The sequence below is a fragment of the Poecilia reticulata genome, chromosome 19, assembly GCF_904066995.2.
Source record: "Poecilia reticulata chromosome 19, P_reticulata-male-v2, whole genome shotgun sequence".
Taxonomy (NCBI): domain Eukaryota; kingdom Metazoa; phylum Chordata; class Actinopteri; order Cyprinodontiformes; family Poeciliidae; genus Poecilia; species Poecilia reticulata.
In genome coordinates, this window is record NC_088848.1 from 5414979 (window position 1) to 5431690 (window position 16712).

Sequence of the window (16712 nt, forward strand, 5' to 3'; positions counted from 1 at the left end):
CCAGCCAAAAGCTTTGAAACCACTGAAATGCATTAGTAGAAAAAGTGTTCAATTTACACAAAAAGAACAACAAAAAAATCAAAACCATCAAAGTATTTAAGGTTTCAGCTCTATTTTAAATACATCACTTAAAAAAAGCTTTTCATGGTGTCTTTTGAATGCGATTTGATTGTGCAATGTGAAAGTTTTGATTTTTAAAAACTTTTTTTTTTAAAGATCGAAATTATGAAGAGCTGCTTCATTCAAAAATAAATACTGATATTGATAAATGTTTTCAAAGTTTTCCATCAAATAAATAAATGTCCCCATTTAAAAACTAAAAATAAACAAAAGTCAATGTAGATAAACATATTTTTATTGTGGGAGCTTATTTTGTCAATCAATTTTATTTACTTATCTATTTACTTATTTTACCTTGACCAGACCCACCACACAGATAATGAAATAAAAATAACCTAAATAGTAACAGAGTTAAAACAATAAAAGCTCACGACATACATAGAGTAGTCTAACAAAAAGAGTGTGACAAAATAAAACATAATAAAATAAACAAATTCAAATAAATAAATAAATAAATAAATAAATGCTGACTGACAAAATAAACTCTCCATTAAAGAATATATTTTATATGTATTTAGCTTTCATTTTATGACAAGGCTAACGACTATTAGCAAGACACAACAATAATACTGTATTCCTCTCCATTTCACAGCCTGTGCATTCATATTCTAAAAGAACATGTTCACAAACGGAGGGTGTACATTAATGCCACTGGATTATTGAGATACAATAAACAGAAGTCAAACTGTTTATTTGTGCAAAATTCACTATATTTTTTTTGTGTGTGTGTGTTTGTGTGTGTGGCAGCCATTTTTTGTGACTGCAAGTAGCTCAGGGATGTCAAATATTCCAAATCACAATTCCCAGTTCATTGGGCGTTTCAGATACTTTTTCTGAAATGGAGCTCAGAAGATGTAAGCCCTAAGTATAAATAATATCCACCATTAATAAATGTACAGTGGTTGCTTACAATATCTTTATATTAACAATGAGTATAGTACCTCAATGCGTTCATCATATCTATATTGTTTTTCTCTTTTCTGGAGATGCAAAATGATCTGATTTAGTAAACTTAATGAGCCAGTCACACCTCACTCAATGTAGCACCAGGATATGTGGTACATGTGCAGTTTATGGCAAGCTGATTTTCTTCTTATTTAAAACAAAATGCAATTTGATTCTAGCTAACTTTTTGTTTCCTACATTAATATTGTGTGATGTGCGTTCTCAGACTGGTTTCATTAAGTTTTATTCACTTGTGCACACTGAGTCACAGTAGGGTTCGCATTTATGAGTTGTGAGTTTTATGGTATGTCATCACCACTCAGGGTGTAATTTTCACAGTGTTAAAAAAGCCAAAAAAGTCCCATTATGACACACAATGTGTTGGAAACATATGATGAGCCTTTAAAACCCATTTTATGCTATCCAGCTATTTATGCTAATGTTAGCATAAATGCAGCCTGTTTGCTTAAGATTGCAAGGTTATGGTCATGAAATAAGTGACACATGCAGAGTTTTAAGCAATAGCTAAAACTATTTTCTGAAATGCTCAAACCTTTGTATTTTAAACGTAACACTAGCAAACATAGACTTAGCCTTAGCCGTTCAGCGCAAATGTTAGCCCTTTACACAGGCCACTGAGTAGAAAAGACCAAACTGATCAAGCACATTGAATCCTGTTCATCACTAGTTTGTAACAAACCAACAATTTGCCAATAAAGTTCTGGTTTCTCCCTGTGTAGCTCCTAAATAATCATGAGTTCAACTAGTAATGGCTACATATCCTGAGTTAGGCTATAGCTAATGGCTAAATAAAAAAAAAAAAAACAAAACAAAGAAAGCCAGGTAATATAAAAAACAACTGCAAATAAATTGTACACTAGCTTATAGTGTATGATTTACACTGTAAGCTAGTGTACATTTACACTATAATTTACGCTATTAAATTATAGTGTAAATTATACACAATAATCTACATTATTATAGTAAATTATTACAAAATTACCAAAAACTTCTTATTCAATACTTTATCATGTTCCTTTTTTTCCTAAGTTGTGCCTGGTAAAGCAGTGGTTTGGGGAAGGTTTGGCAAATAGTCATTTCTATTTATTTATTCATCCCTTTGTTGCTTTTTCAGTTAGAAAAACATACAGCAGTTTATGAAGATCAGAGAACATGTGATGTAACTGTGTAGAAAAAAAAACAAGCACACACAGATAAGTGTTAGAAGTCTGTGGGGGGCACAGATGGTGATCTATCAAAACTGACTCACAGTTTGAGCGGATGGATGGCTTATTGGCATCGTCCTATTTGTGGCAATCGACAGCTTAGTAAAGAGATTGCATTAAGTGAACAGTAAAGAACAAAAACTGCAGGGGGGAATCTAGGTCACAGTAGTCTTTGTTTCTATGCAATGCCCTTGTAGCCTGTTTGAGATTTTTTAGAGTTTTTATCAGCGGTCAGCGTTCATTTTGCGCAGTTTTGCGGGTAGATTGTCCTCTGGCCGACTCCCCATCGAGGGGAAAGGGACTGGTGCTGGCGTCGCAGCGCCGATGGTGCTAATTGCTGTTGGCTGTCTGTGTTTCACCAGATCCCCCTCGTCAGCATCGAGATCGAGGGACAGCAGCTTGACTTGCTCCTCAGGCTGTCCGTGCCTCACAGCCGGGATGGAGCTGGACCTGAACCGCTGGATGCTGAGCGAAAGGTCTCCAGTGCTGGAGGCTTTACCGCCGGGCAAAGCCGTCCCCGTCTTCAGCGCCCTCCACAGGTGCTCCTCCTTGGTGGAGCTCATCCGCTGGAGCTTGCTGGGCAGCCTGGAGGCCTGATCCTCCGGGTGCTCCGCGTGGTCGGCCGAGAGAAGCCTTTCCCGGCGGCCCACTCTGTTGCCCAGCAGAGGCGAGGGGAGAGTGGGAGCAATGGCAACGGGATTCGGGGACGTCAGAGAGGATTTCTCCTCCTGCTCCTTGACACTGTAGGGAGGCGTGGGAACCTCAAAGGTGTTGTGGAACTGGGAGTAGTCCACTCTGAAGAATCCTTCTTCTAGAGACATGACCGGAAGGAATCGATGGCCCCACAGGACCTCATCCTCCGTGTAAGATGTCCTCGCTTGGCATGTCATACCTACAAAGAGAAGTTACAGAGCAAGGGACGTTTTCAAAATAAACAAGAAAAGATGAAAGTACAGAAAAGAGCCCAAGAAAAGTATGTAAGTTGAGAGAGCAAAAAACGAGGGGAAATGAATAGTAGCGAACTGCTTCAGGGGGAAGACATGAAAAATACAGCCATGATGGGTAAAAGCTTGTGCTACTGAATAATTAAAACCATGAAATTAAACATTCTGTTCAATATTTCATACAACTGAGAAAGGGATCTGTGCCACGGGCTAAAAGACGATGAAACAAAAGATTGGGCACCAGGAGCGGTTATCCAAATGTTACAGCAAAAAAAGGCAGAAATGAGAACGTGAGATTTTGCGCGCGCTCACCTGTGGTTTCGACAATGCCCTCTAGAATAACTACTATCTCAAACTGCTCGTTCATGAGCGAGCGCTGGGAGAGATCAAAGAACGGGCTGTTGGTGTTGATCTCGTGGCAGATGGTGAGAGGTGACACCAAGAAAAGCTGGTCCGCTCCCGTGCCAAAACCCACGTCCAGCTCGCACTGGTCCAGAGGCAGAAACTCTCCCTCTGGGGTCTGTCTAGACTGGAAGCACAAATGATTCACACGTTTGGGAGAAGAATTGACATTTTTGTTTGCCAAGAGATCTTCTTTTTTTTTTACGATTATTCATACAGCAGTAAATGTCACCAGAAATTAGCTGATTGAACACAGTACAGACACTCTTCATGAACATAAATATCGCTACAACTTTCGTGTGAGTTTTTTACTTTCCAAAGAGAAATTAGTTTTAGTTGAACGAGGCAAAAATGTAGCTATATAGGCCGCCATGACATAAGCATTTGTTTTTTTGTTGTATTGTTACCTTCCGTTAAAAAAAAAAAAAAAACTGGTTAAAAGCCCCCAATTAATTTGACGTCTATGCTAATCATATGACAAGAACTTAACTAGCGGCTCTTAGCTACACCAGTCAAGTTCAAGTTTTATGAAAAGGGTGAATGTTGATCAAATCCATGGAAAATCCCAACGTGAAGCTCAAACGTTAACATTACTTAAAATTCCTCTTGTCAGAAATATTCTACATCAATGTTTTTTACACAAACCAGTGGATCCCGACATACTTATTTCAATGTTTGCACTTTCACCTATTCATGGATTTTTCTGTGGAATGTAACTCCAAATTATTTGAGAAAAATTTCCCCATTTAGGGTAATTTTTGTGCTGCATATCTAGCATATACAGAAGAAAATGCAGCTTGGGAAGCTGATCTACCAAAGCAAAATGTTTTTTGACATGCTATTGGATGCTTTTTGCAAAGCAACCGATCCAGAAGTTCAGTTTATTTTCCTTTGCACTGATTGGCTGTACCCCAGAGAGAAGGATACAGATGTTAGCTCCCGCTGCGATCTGTGCCAGCATCTAACTGTCTCCTGCTACAAGCTTCTGATTTACAACAGTGATTTAAATAACATCACTTTAAGTCCTAATGAGACCTCACAGATGAGGGGAATACTTAAGAGGCCTTAAAGACGGTTGAATGAGTTCTTCCAAAATTCAAAATTCAAAGCACTTCCTTTTGCTTTCTTTGTTTTATAGCCCTATGGGTGACAGCTATTCACAATTCAAGGCTACTCTGACAGACAGACAATGTCTGGTAAACAACAGCACTTTAGGGGACAGTTTTTATTCAAAGCTACTTCCAACTGTGTTGCTGCATGCCTGTATTTTATTCTATTTATTCATATTTTCACCCTAACTGACAGGTGAGAAGGGAAGTGTTAAAGGCTGCATGTAATTGCTGTGAAAAGGTAATTTCCTTCTGTATTTAGGGACAGAGACGAATTGTGCAGGAAGTTATTTTATTCTTCAGTAGCAGATGGCATGACGCCAATAAACGTAAAGACGCTGCAGCTGTCTGGGATTGTTTCCATCACAACCCTCTTACTGAAGAGGAGGATGAAAATAAAGAGAAAAAGACAGATTTTCCCTGAACTCAGTTAGCTTTAACAGGCCAGCAACATTCATAAATTGAGAAACATCACATCTAGTCTGGGGTTTTGATGGACAGGGCAACAAAAATCTTTTTGTTGAAAGAAGTGGATGGACTGTAACAATTCATCCAGGAGCTGCAGCAGCAGTAAAGCTTTGCCGTCGATGATTGGCAGTTTTGTTAATAAAGGTGTGAAAACATTTGTCTTCCTTGTTTTCCGTCTCTCTCAGACATTAGACAACATTATAAGCCTAAGTTGTGACTTTAGTGACAAATGAATTTGTCAACGAAGATATTCAGACTAAATGACAGACGTATGAGACGATAAACTGTGCAGTCACATCTATTTACTGCTAATTCATGTCATGAGTTAAAAATACAGAGACAGCAAGATCTGCGCTTCAGAAAAACTACGTTCAAACTCAAATCAGTTACAACATCAGAGCAGATCAATGGAAACCATGACAATCTGATGATGATCGTCAGGTTTTATTCCTCTGTGTGGGGTAAGGTACGTAGATGGTGAACTCCATCTACGTATTTTCAAACTGGATAATTATGAAGAAAGAATACAAAGTCCAGAAAATACTTATATTTCAGGAATCCATCTATCTGTCCATCCAGTACATTCAACCAACCACCTGTCCATCCATCTATCCACACATAAATCCATCCGTCCAACCATCCAACAATTTTTACAGGCCTGGTATTTAAAATTGTCAGCAGTAGATTTATTCTGAACTTTTATAATTGTACTAATAACTGAGTCCTCTGCTGTCACAGGCTAATTTGAGTCTGTAACAGTGTGAGATTGGCTACTTGTCTAGCATCAAGAACCTCTTCCTGTTGCCCAACGTTAACTTTATTTGTCTTTCTGGCTTCCTGAGTAAGTAGCCACTCGGCCCACAGATGGCAAACAGGCTGTCATTTGTATTCACAGTGATGTTGAGGACAGAAGGGTGTGACATTTCACGGGAAGACGTCTGTGCCCACAGATTCCTGGCTCGCCTTCACGACGGAAAGTGTCACCCATCATGCAGCATCAGTGTTTATTTCTTCAGTAATGCGCAGACATGCAGCCGATGTTACATGCCCACTAAATTTAGATCTGAAACTCAGAGAGCAAGGCCGGCAGCTGCCTAATACGATTAATGCAAGGCTAAGAAAAGCTAGAAAAAGCCACAAGAATCAATGATCTGATTGTGTATCAATCCCCAAGGTGTGTTATTTTAGGAAATATAGGATACGGCTCATATTTGGTATCTCTGACAGTGCAGAGGGTGGTGGGAAAATATTGCACGCTCGGTTTCTGGACACAGAACAATGCTATCCTTCTTAAAACTGACAGAGTCAGTCACATACAAGCCCAGTCTGGAGTATTTAATGTGTAAATCTTCCACTCTGAGCAAACTCTCCAGAGAGGAAATCTGTGAGTGAGTGTGAAGTCTTTAGCTACTGTGAAGCTTCTAAATGCATTAATCTCTGGAGCTTGGCTTGCTTTAAAATGTAGCCTTTAAAATCTAGGTTAAATGTCTCCAAGTAATTGATAAGTATATTTCAGAATTTGATTTAGGTCACTATATTAGGAGGTGTACATTTTCATGTAGTGTGTGTAAAACAAATAGCCGTTTTTCTTCTCATTGTCTGATATTAAATCGAGGGATATTTTTCCAGTTTTGATTACCAAGATACTGTATTTTCCGCACTATAAGGCGCACCTTGAATGAATGGCCTATTTTAAAACTTTTTTCATATATCAGGTGCATAGAATAGACGCTTCAGTTTGGGTTGCCAATTTGTTTCGTACTCTATTATTACACATCCACATTTGTAAAGAAGTGATCCCCCAGTACTTTATATAGTACGCTGCCACAGCTGTTGTTTCACTCACGGTGTTGCGATATTGTTTTGTAAATGTATTATCAAACTTTATTAACAAACCAGCGTTCTGACAACTATCCCAGCATGCACCGTGCACTTCTTCTACGAGGAAAATGAAGTCGGCGGCTGCTTACCGTAGTTGCTAGACCTGTTGTGGCTCAATATTGGTCCATATATAAGGCCACCGGATTATAAGGCGCACTGTCAGCTTTTGAGGAAATTGAAGGTTTTTAGGTGCGCCTTATAGTGCGGAAAATACGGTACTTCATATTTTCTGAATCCAATAGCAAAGAAAGAGATTTTCATAATAAAAAAACATTTCTTCAATTTTAGAAGTTTGCTTTATCAAAATGAGTATGCCTTTAAATTATTTAGGAAAGTGTCGACTTTGTGAGATTCTAATATTTTAATCCACAATATTTGAAAATATTTTAGAATAATTTTTGGATGCTGCTTTTCTTATTTTACACAAAGATAATCAACAGTACAAAATAAAAGCAAACATTCTTCCAGACCCCATTCTGCAGCTGCATCTGTTCTGCAGAGCTTAATATAATTTTTTAACTAAAACAGAGAGTACAACCAGAAAAAACAACAGAACACGCCCACGCCCGTAAGGGGTCGCCTTGTCTTTTCTGGGACACATGATGTCATTTGCAGAGTTTGGAAGGAAAAGCATAAACCACTAACCAGGTTTGCAGAACATTAAAAAAATCACCAAAACTCTGGAAAAATGCCCTTTGGAAAGATGAAAGGACATGTTTGGCCATGTTTCCAGTCAGCAACAAATGTCCACAGTCTGCCAAATGATTCTAAAATCAAATATCTGTCCGTCTGCTAAAGCTTGGCTGTCATTTGGTAATCCGACAGGACAATAATAAAAAACAAAAATCATAATTATTTTACAATGGCCTAGTCAATGTCTGGAGCTCAGACATTAACTAGGCTATTGCCTAGGGAATGGGAAGCTGTATGTAGATGCTTGTAAACCTCAATGAACTAAAGCACCGTGGTCAAACGTTTCGGTTTTGACGTTTACCGAAGTTTAATAAATGTGCTCAATAATTCAATAAAAACCTCAGATCCTGTGGCTGCACAGTGGCGCAGTTGGTAGAGCTGTTGTCTTGCAGCAAGAAGGTTCTGGGTTCGATTCCCAGCCCCGGTCCTTCTGCATGGAGTTTGCATTTTCTCCCTGTGCATGTGTGGGTTCTCTCCGGTTTCCTCCCACAGTCCAAAAACATGACTGTTATGTTAATTGGCCTTTCCAAATTGCCCCTAGGTGTGAGTGTGTGTGCATGGTTGTTTGTCCTGTATGTCTCTGTGTTGCCCTGCGACAGACTGGCGACCTGTCCAGGGTGACCCCGCCTCTCGTCCGAAACGTTAGCTGAAGATGGGCACCAGCAACCCTCCTGACCCCATCAAGGGACAAGTGTGCAAGAAAATGGATGGATGGATACACTGAAAATGAAAAACAAGTTCCCTAGCATGTCATATCTAAAATCTTTTATTTTAGATGCACTCACTTACACTAAAGCATTGTGGCTAAATTATAACCATACACTTTCTGCTACGGAAGGATAAACATATTTGACACTGAAAGGTCTAACAAGGTGAAAGCCTCGTGTGTTTCTCCTCCTGCTGCTAAACACTCAGTGCCACAGGGGGAGGAATTAATGGCCTCTGAAAGAGCTGCTGATATGGAGGGAGTGTTTAATTTACTGGGCCACCTGAGAGTCAGAGCCAATCCCCGGTGACTCACTTCCACCTGGAGCAGAGCGCCAGTGGTTCTGACCGCTGTCGCGTTATATACTGATGTAAAGAACCATCAAAAGCTTAAGAAGTGCGTTGTTTCAGAGTCGTCCTTGGCTTTGACATTGGAAACCCGCTGACGTTTAGTCAACAAATTTATAGCTCGGCTTCGAGGCCATAAATCAAATGTTCACGTCTCATCTGAGACGTCATTTGCAACATTTCCTAAGTGAGATTGAAGCCTGGTCGTGTGTAGGTGTTTTTTTTCTGCTTGTCCTCCTGTATTTGGCAGTGCCAGATGTTGCAAGTAATGTGGACTTGTCTTCCTGCATGTCTGTCTCCCATCTCCTGCTGCCTTTGCAACCCACTGAGAGAGCTTCTGCTGACACTGATGAGCACCACCCAGCTGTCACTCTCTTTCTCTGGATTTTAGTTCTGTTTGCCACTGCTTACTGCCTTTCTCCTTTGTCTCTTCTTCCATGCAGGGGTCTAACAGCAGACGTTTAAAAGCGTATCCCACCAATGCTGCACAGCTCAATGCACCTCTGTGTTCTGCCGTTTTATTAACAATAGCTGCATCAATATTAATGAAGATTCAAGGACTTTTATCTCTTTAAGACCCCACCCATGGAAAAGGCATGGAACATGCACTCTGCATTTCTGCATTTTCAAAACGAGCGATAATCTATGTTTATAGTATTTCAATATGATCCCAGCATACACCCTTCCCATGTGGTCAGAATTAAAAATGAGTAAACTGTGAAAGCACATGGCTACAGTTCAGATTAGCTATCTGCAAAATACTGTAAGTCAAAAGGTTTAAATGTTTTGGACTTATTTTTTCAAAAACCTCATATTTCAAGAATCTTTCCTGTTATTCCATGTATTGGCAGGTCTTTTGCAGCTTCTAACAGGCTAATTCCTTACAAGCTACTGAAAAGAAAACGCTACACAGCCTGATGTCACCACCATCACCTATTCACGGTTCAAAGTAAGTTTCTATTTGCATAAAAGTTGTTTAGATCAAGCTACCTTTGCTTGACATCTTCTCCATAAAAATGGTAGCTGCTTGTTTAAACAGTTTAGGCCTTTCTGTCTTGCCTAACTGATTAACATGACATGGTTACGCTAACAGTTAGAAAGCAGACAGTGTGTGCTGCTGTGTGGCTCAGTGTGTAAACTGAATGCGCTGAATCTGTCTTTCCTCATCACAGCTTCACCAGGACTGACGCCTCTAAGCTTCTACTCTCTTCACCTTCCCTGTCTAACAACCAGCAAGTAAAAGCCACCTGTCACCAAATCTTACAAAAAAAATAATAAGATAACTGTAACTTCTATTTGTGGAGTTGTTTAAGATGAATTAGGGCTAAAATATAATTTACTGGAAAGGAAGACTCTAAGGAGAGGTGTCCATTTCACAGTTGGATATTTTTTTTCTTTTATCATATTTGTATTAATAATGTAGAATTAGAAACACATACTACAGGAAAGCACAGGGTGGGTATGAAGGACAATTACTCTGTGACATTTTTCAGAGTTTATAGGATTTTTTATCATTAATTTTCAATATTAATGACATGAAGGTCATCAATACTATTGAAGCTCGAACTGCACAGCCATGTATGAACACACTTCATACAGTTGTTCATTAGAATGAAAAGTTAACCATCATGGGTGTTTTTCAAGGAGATGGTGCAGGCTGCACATAAAAAGCAAAGATCTGAACCAGTAATATTATTTCAGTGAGGCAGAAATGCTAACCGGGTTGTTCTGTGGGAATTAATTAAAATTTTAATAATGTTATTCAGATAAAATTAATTAAATCAAGACTAACTTCAACACCCATCAACAGCAGATGCATCAGAAACAGGAATATTTATTCCTCCTTTCACTAATGGTTGTATGGGTTTAGAGTTATATGTTGTACCGAAATGTGTTCCTTCTACTTTTTTTTTGCAGAAATTCATAGTATCCAGGCCTCTTAGGAATTTACAACTTGTGCCTGAGCCTAAATTTCTCTGTAACCGACCGGGTCATGCAGCAGTTAGGCAGCATTCACTGAGATTCCTGCAGCAGCTCTGATTTCTGCAAGACGGAGTTTTGAAAAGAGTGTTACCAGACCACAAACTAATGCACTGTTTCTAAATGTGATTGATTAGTACTTCCTGGTGATGAATTCTGATCTTTTACCACCACAGACTTCAGGAAAGTTTTATTGGGGTGTTACATGATGTGCCAGTATAAAATCATGGATCATTGTGATATCAAAGGGAAATTGTTCATGGTTGTCTCATTTTATTATAAATAAAATCTGAAAAGTGAGGCCAGCTTTGGTCTGCAGTCTTAGAGATACAACCCTTTTGCTGTAGTCACCGTTGCAAACCTTTCAGTGAATGTCGGTTTTACAGTGACATTCACATCTAGTGACTAAAACTCTGGCTGTTCTTGCATCCAACATTTTCAGTACTGCCACCTCCATGTGTTACTTTGCAAGAAGGTTGACGTCTACTTGTAGTTTGCCACCACACATAACATTTACGGTCAAAAAAGTTTGATTTTGATCTTAACAGAGAAGAGCACCTTCTCCCACCTGTGTCTATCCTGGAGGATTTGTAGCAAAATTTTAAAATAGGTTACTTATGCCTTTATTCTTGCAATAGCTGTTGTTGAGCTTCTTAGCTGCTTCTCTTACTAATGATTTACTTGCCCAACCTCTAGGTTTAGGTACATGTCTTAGAAACTTTGCAGTTGTGGCAAACTCTTCATAGTCAGTTGATGAACAGAGCTCAGTGAGATGTTCAAAGTTTGAGGGGTTGATTTTTTAACCTACTGATGTTGCATTCACACCTGTTTGGTCCTATTTTATCAAACTCTACTTCATTTACCTAGAAAGTCTGGTTTGTTTGGGTAGAATTGTAAATGTGCAACTGAACTCTGATGTAGACCAAAAAGTGAATTTTGGAGCGGTTCGAATGCATATGTGACTGGAGAGCGCTCCAACAGTAGGAAACAAACTACACCGCAGGGCATTTTGGGGAAATATAACCAAAAAAAATGCACGAGTCTAGAGCTAGAGGGAAAATCTGCTTGTGGTCTTTTACCAACAACAAAAAAGAAATCCTACAACCGCTGAAATCTGACGCCACTCCATTTTTTGTAATAGGAAGTTGTACTCATGTCTTCTTCGCAGGTTTTCATGTCATTTCCTTCAGTGGTTCTTGGTGCAGCGCCACTACAGGTGAGGGGGTGAACACGTTTTTCAAAGGGTTTGGTTTGTTTGAAAGGGTGCAGAGTGAAAGTGAACCTCATCAGCTGGAAATGCAACAAATGTTGCAACTAAGGGCCCCAATTGAACCGAGTCTATTGGACTTTCTGGTGTGAAAACGCCATATAAGTCTCCATGTCTTTCTCCTTGGTGTCTCTGCTGGGTTCCTATGTCCTAGTGATGCTGTTTGTTCTCCAATATTATGTAATAAACTTCTGAGGCCTTTATAGAACAGCTTGGTTTATACTGAGTTTAAATTGCACCAACTATGTACTAATGAGTATGATCCCAGAAGGTTTTATTTAGTGGTTTTAGAGTGAAAGGGGATGAATAGATAATTCCACACGTTTCAGATGGCCAACAGTAATGAACTTTTTGATGTTGCTCTCTGGCCAATAATCCTCTCCAAAAATATATCAAAGTTTTTGGTTAAGTGATTAAATTTGTAAAAGTTCAAGGTGTACAAAACTTTTGTCATAATATGAAACTCATCGTTCAGGGGCAGCTTTAGACTTTAATCTGAAGATGATTCACCTTAATGCTACATACTGTTTTAAACTGCAGAATCACAGTGTTTTATGGCTGTGTGGATAGAAAAAGTACTATATAAAAGATGAGGATACCACATCTGGAATTTTTTTACAGGTTGTCCTGTAGGCACTACCGAATCAGGATGTAATTTAGATAATGATATTTAAACACATAAATTAGCTCAAAAAGATAATTTAATGACCACGTAAGAGATCGGGATCTAATTATTGGCTTGAATCCCAATAAGATACTTCATATATACAGTATCTAACAAATCTGTATCTGAATTGATGCAAATGACATTTTAAACTAAAGTAAAGTCAGGGAGAACAAAAAGTAGCAACAATTAAAGTTCCTACAGTCATTTATCATGCAGGTTTATTAAAGCTAAAAGGTAAAGGAAAGATGGAATAGATGGAGATCTCTGCTTGTGAATCTAATGTTGTAATAAGTGTTCGCCCAATGATGAAAACAAAAGCTAAAACTGTCCCAACAATCTTCTTACATAGTAAATCCACAGAGATAATGTCAACATGATGTATGATTCTGCGTTTCCTGTTTAAAACAGTAACAGACTGAATTAGAGAGAATGATAACAGAACATAAAACAGTCCAAGACTTACTACTGTCCTCTATAGGAAGAAAAGGTGATGATTGTGCATTTTTCCCCTGATTAGTCCCCCTTTGATGGGTTGTTAAGTGCAATCAAGAGACCATATTTTTCTTCGCCTTTCCAGGCTATTAATTAGAGAAGAAATTATGAAAAAAAGAAATGTAAGTCATCTCAGAAGAAGCTGATACCATAACCACAAACAGTTAACTAATCAAAGCTTTTAAATCTGCAGTGACAAGAGGTACTGGTGTATAAATGACATCATGTAAGCTCTACAGAGAATAAACTTAAAATCCTGTGGGAGCACTTCTGACTGAAAACTCTTCCTCTGACGTGGAGAATGTAGCCTGTCACATCAGATTAAATCGCAGCGACTGTGAACGCACCACTAACTCTACCTGTCACAGATATGCAGTAATGCAGACATCTTTTAGCGGTTTGAACAGCGAAGTTACGTTGGAAGTCCGTGCCGTGTGATATTTTGCTGCAGAAGCTTCACTTTTTTAGCACAAATACAAAATATTACTGTGGAGAAATGCAAAACGCATCTCCCTGCTGACAGGAAAAGATGCAAAAACCCCTATTTTGTTGCTGGAGTTTGTCTGTTTCGTCAGTTTGAAGTTGTTTGTCATGTGTGTTCCTCCTCTCTTCTATCACAGCCACCAGAAGCCGCCTCAGCTTTGCTTTTATCTTCTGGCTTTTTTTTATTTTTTTAGAACTGACAGTGTTTCATAAAATGCATTCTCACTGTCAACTCTCTGTGCTTCAGATCTGTGCCAGGGCTTTATGTTCAAGAAAAAGTATAACCTAGAGGTTTGCATTCACTACCACTCGCCCAGTGTATACAGATCCTCATTCGACCAATCTCTTAATCAAAAGTCACAGTTTGGGTGTAATTATCTGGATATCGAGTGCCTTGCAAAAGTTTTTATGCACTTTGAGCTTCTTCACATTGTTTTTCACATTACAACTGGGGCTGAACAATGCACCACAACATTTTTGCTGTATACAGCTTCAAACTTTCAATAAAACTATGTTGTTGGAAGGAAAATAAGGATTTCTCCTTAATAAACTTCTGTTGTTTACATTAGCAATAAACTCTAAGGCATTAACAATGAAAACAAGTCATATAATAATTGTAACATGTATTGATATTCTGTATTAGATGTTTTTAGGACTGCAGAATTAATGCAGCCATGGTGACTCTGGAGGAGCTGCAGAGGGAGAGAAGTCAGTCAGAGTTAGCATAATATAGATACAGCTGAATACTGGAGAATCCCAGAGGGGATCCTATCTGAGGCTGCACAATATTTAGGCCTGGGAAAGGTTTTTTTGTTTTGTTTTTGGGCCTGTGAGAGAGGTTCACCTTCCAGCAGGACAACATGCCTCAACAATGCAGCCAGCGCTGCAATGAAATGAAATGGTGCAGATTCAAGCATTTCTCAGGGTTATAATGGTCCAGTCAAAGTCCAGACCTAAATATGATTGAGAATCTGCGGGTCAAGATTTTAAAATCGAGATCATCTCCATGGAATTGCTATAATTTGCAGATTTGTAAAACCTTCGGAGAACATGTACGGTAATTTGTCTTCAATTATAAGCAGCTTCCTGGTGGCCTTTTTAAAAAAAAATCCCCACCAAATAAACTGAAATGTGATTTATATGAGAAAATGTGGAAAGAATAATTTTGCAAGCTAGTGTAAAGCCCTGACACCTAATGTGTGGGACATTGTTTCTGATGACCCTGACTCCATCAGGCAGCACACTCAGCAGTTCTGGAACAAAGAGGAAGAAAAGCTGCACAACGCAGTGATTAATTCAGCTCCGACATAGATCTTCAGGGGGTAGAATGGTGAGCCATTATCATATATCTAATGATAAAATTATAAACCCTAGGGGGAATTTCGTCATTTTTTAAAAAGCTGAATAGAAATTCAATGCATGACTTGTGGCGTCCTCTGAGAGCCTAATGAGCACTCACAGCAAATGAAGTGACGGACAATTAGTCTCTGCTTCTGATAATGACATCTCCAGAGTTAGGATTGCGCATAAAGGAGCACCTTGGTCTCCGGCCTCAGCCTACCTTGATGAGTTTGCACCTGATCTGCGCGGAGACCATGTGGCTGTTCCGCAGGTTCCCCACGCGGAACATGAGGCACAACTTTCCGTCCCGCTGCGAAATGACCGCGTCCTGGCTGAACATGAGCGTCTCCGCGCGCTTCTTCGGCTGCGACATCTTGATGAACATGCAGCCGATGAGGAAGGCGTCCACGATGGAGCCCAGCAGGGACTGGAAGAGGAAGAGGATGATGCCCTCCGGGCACTTTTCGGTGATGTAGCGGGAGCCGTAGCCGATTGTCGCCTCGGTCTCGATGAAGAAGAGGAACGCGGAGGGAAAGTTGTAGACGTTGGCGACGCACGGCGTGTAGGACGGGTCGTGGCCGGTGCTGCTCAGATCCCCGCGGATGTACGCGATCACCCACCACATAGAAGCCATGACCAGCCACGCCACCGTGTAGGTGAGGATGAAGATGAGCAGGTTCCACCGCCACTTGAGATCCACCAGCGTGGTGAAGAGGTCGGACAGGTACCTGCTGGTCTCCCCGCCAAGGTTACCGTGCTGGACGTTGCAGCGGCCGTTCTTCTCCACGAAGCGCTGCCGCTTCCTCTTCACCGGCGCAGAAAAAGTCATGCTCCTGCTGGTGTTCACCACCTGATAGTCCTCGCCGAATTTCCTCCGTAGAGCCGACATCGTGCCACTCGCCTAACTGAAAACAGCGGGGTTCTCCTGGCGCAGGACTTGGGGCTTTTTGCGCAACTTTTCGTCGTCCGTGCCCAAAAGCAGGCAGCACCATTCAGCGCGCTATTCTCGCATCCTGTGAGGTGGAGATGCGCCTCTCTTCTGTAAATTTAATAGTAAGCGAGCAGCGATTCTGCGCAACGCACGACCCAGGCTCGCTCCTTTTTACGCAGAGAGGTCTCTTCCAAGTGCCAACTTTGTGTTTCTTCCTCCTCTGAGGGAAGGGCTTAGGGCTGAAAACCAAAGCTGTGCGTGGTATTCAAAAACAGTTCCACTCCAGTGAGCAAGAGGAACAGTTTAGTGCGCACTTATGGCACAGCGGTGTTCTGGCATCCTTTTATTATGCGCCTCGATTCATTCAGATTCAGATCCAGATCAAGGCACATCTGAATGGATGCGCCTTGATCTGTGCATTTATTTATTTTTCTTTTATTATATCCAGCAGATAAGTTCAGGCACAACTAAGAAATTACAGCTGACTGTCGCCAGCTGCCTATTTACGGCTGCTTAGTACCCCCTAGTGTTGGTGCAGTAGAAGTAAACCTGAGGCAATTATTGCTTCAAAAAATGAAAAAAAATAAATAAAATGGCTGGACATTTTATTATCAGAAAATAAACTAGTTTACTATCACGGCATTCTTTAAATAAAAATTGGAATTAAAATTATATAATGGCTTTGATTTATTTATTTTTACTCAATGTCT

At 40.0% G+C, this 16712-nt stretch overlaps 1 protein-coding gene across 1 annotated transcript; it reads right to left on the reverse strand.

Annotated features, from left to right (window-relative positions):
• Positions 1 to 333: 333 nt before the first annotated feature.
• Positions 334 to 16361, reverse strand: LOC103481312 (G protein-activated inward rectifier potassium channel 1-like). The gene is made up of 3 exons (XM_008436710.3): positions 15292 to 16361; positions 3548 to 3764; positions 334 to 3183 (listed from the first exon to the last, which is right to left on the reverse strand). The coding sequence occupies exons 1-3, from the start codon at positions 15958 to 15960 to the stop codon at positions 2516 to 2518; spliced, it is 1554 nt and encodes a 517-aa protein (XP_008434932.1). The 5' UTR covers positions 15961 to 16361; the 3' UTR covers positions 334 to 2515.
• Between the last annotated feature and the right edge of the window lie 351 nt (positions 16362 to 16712).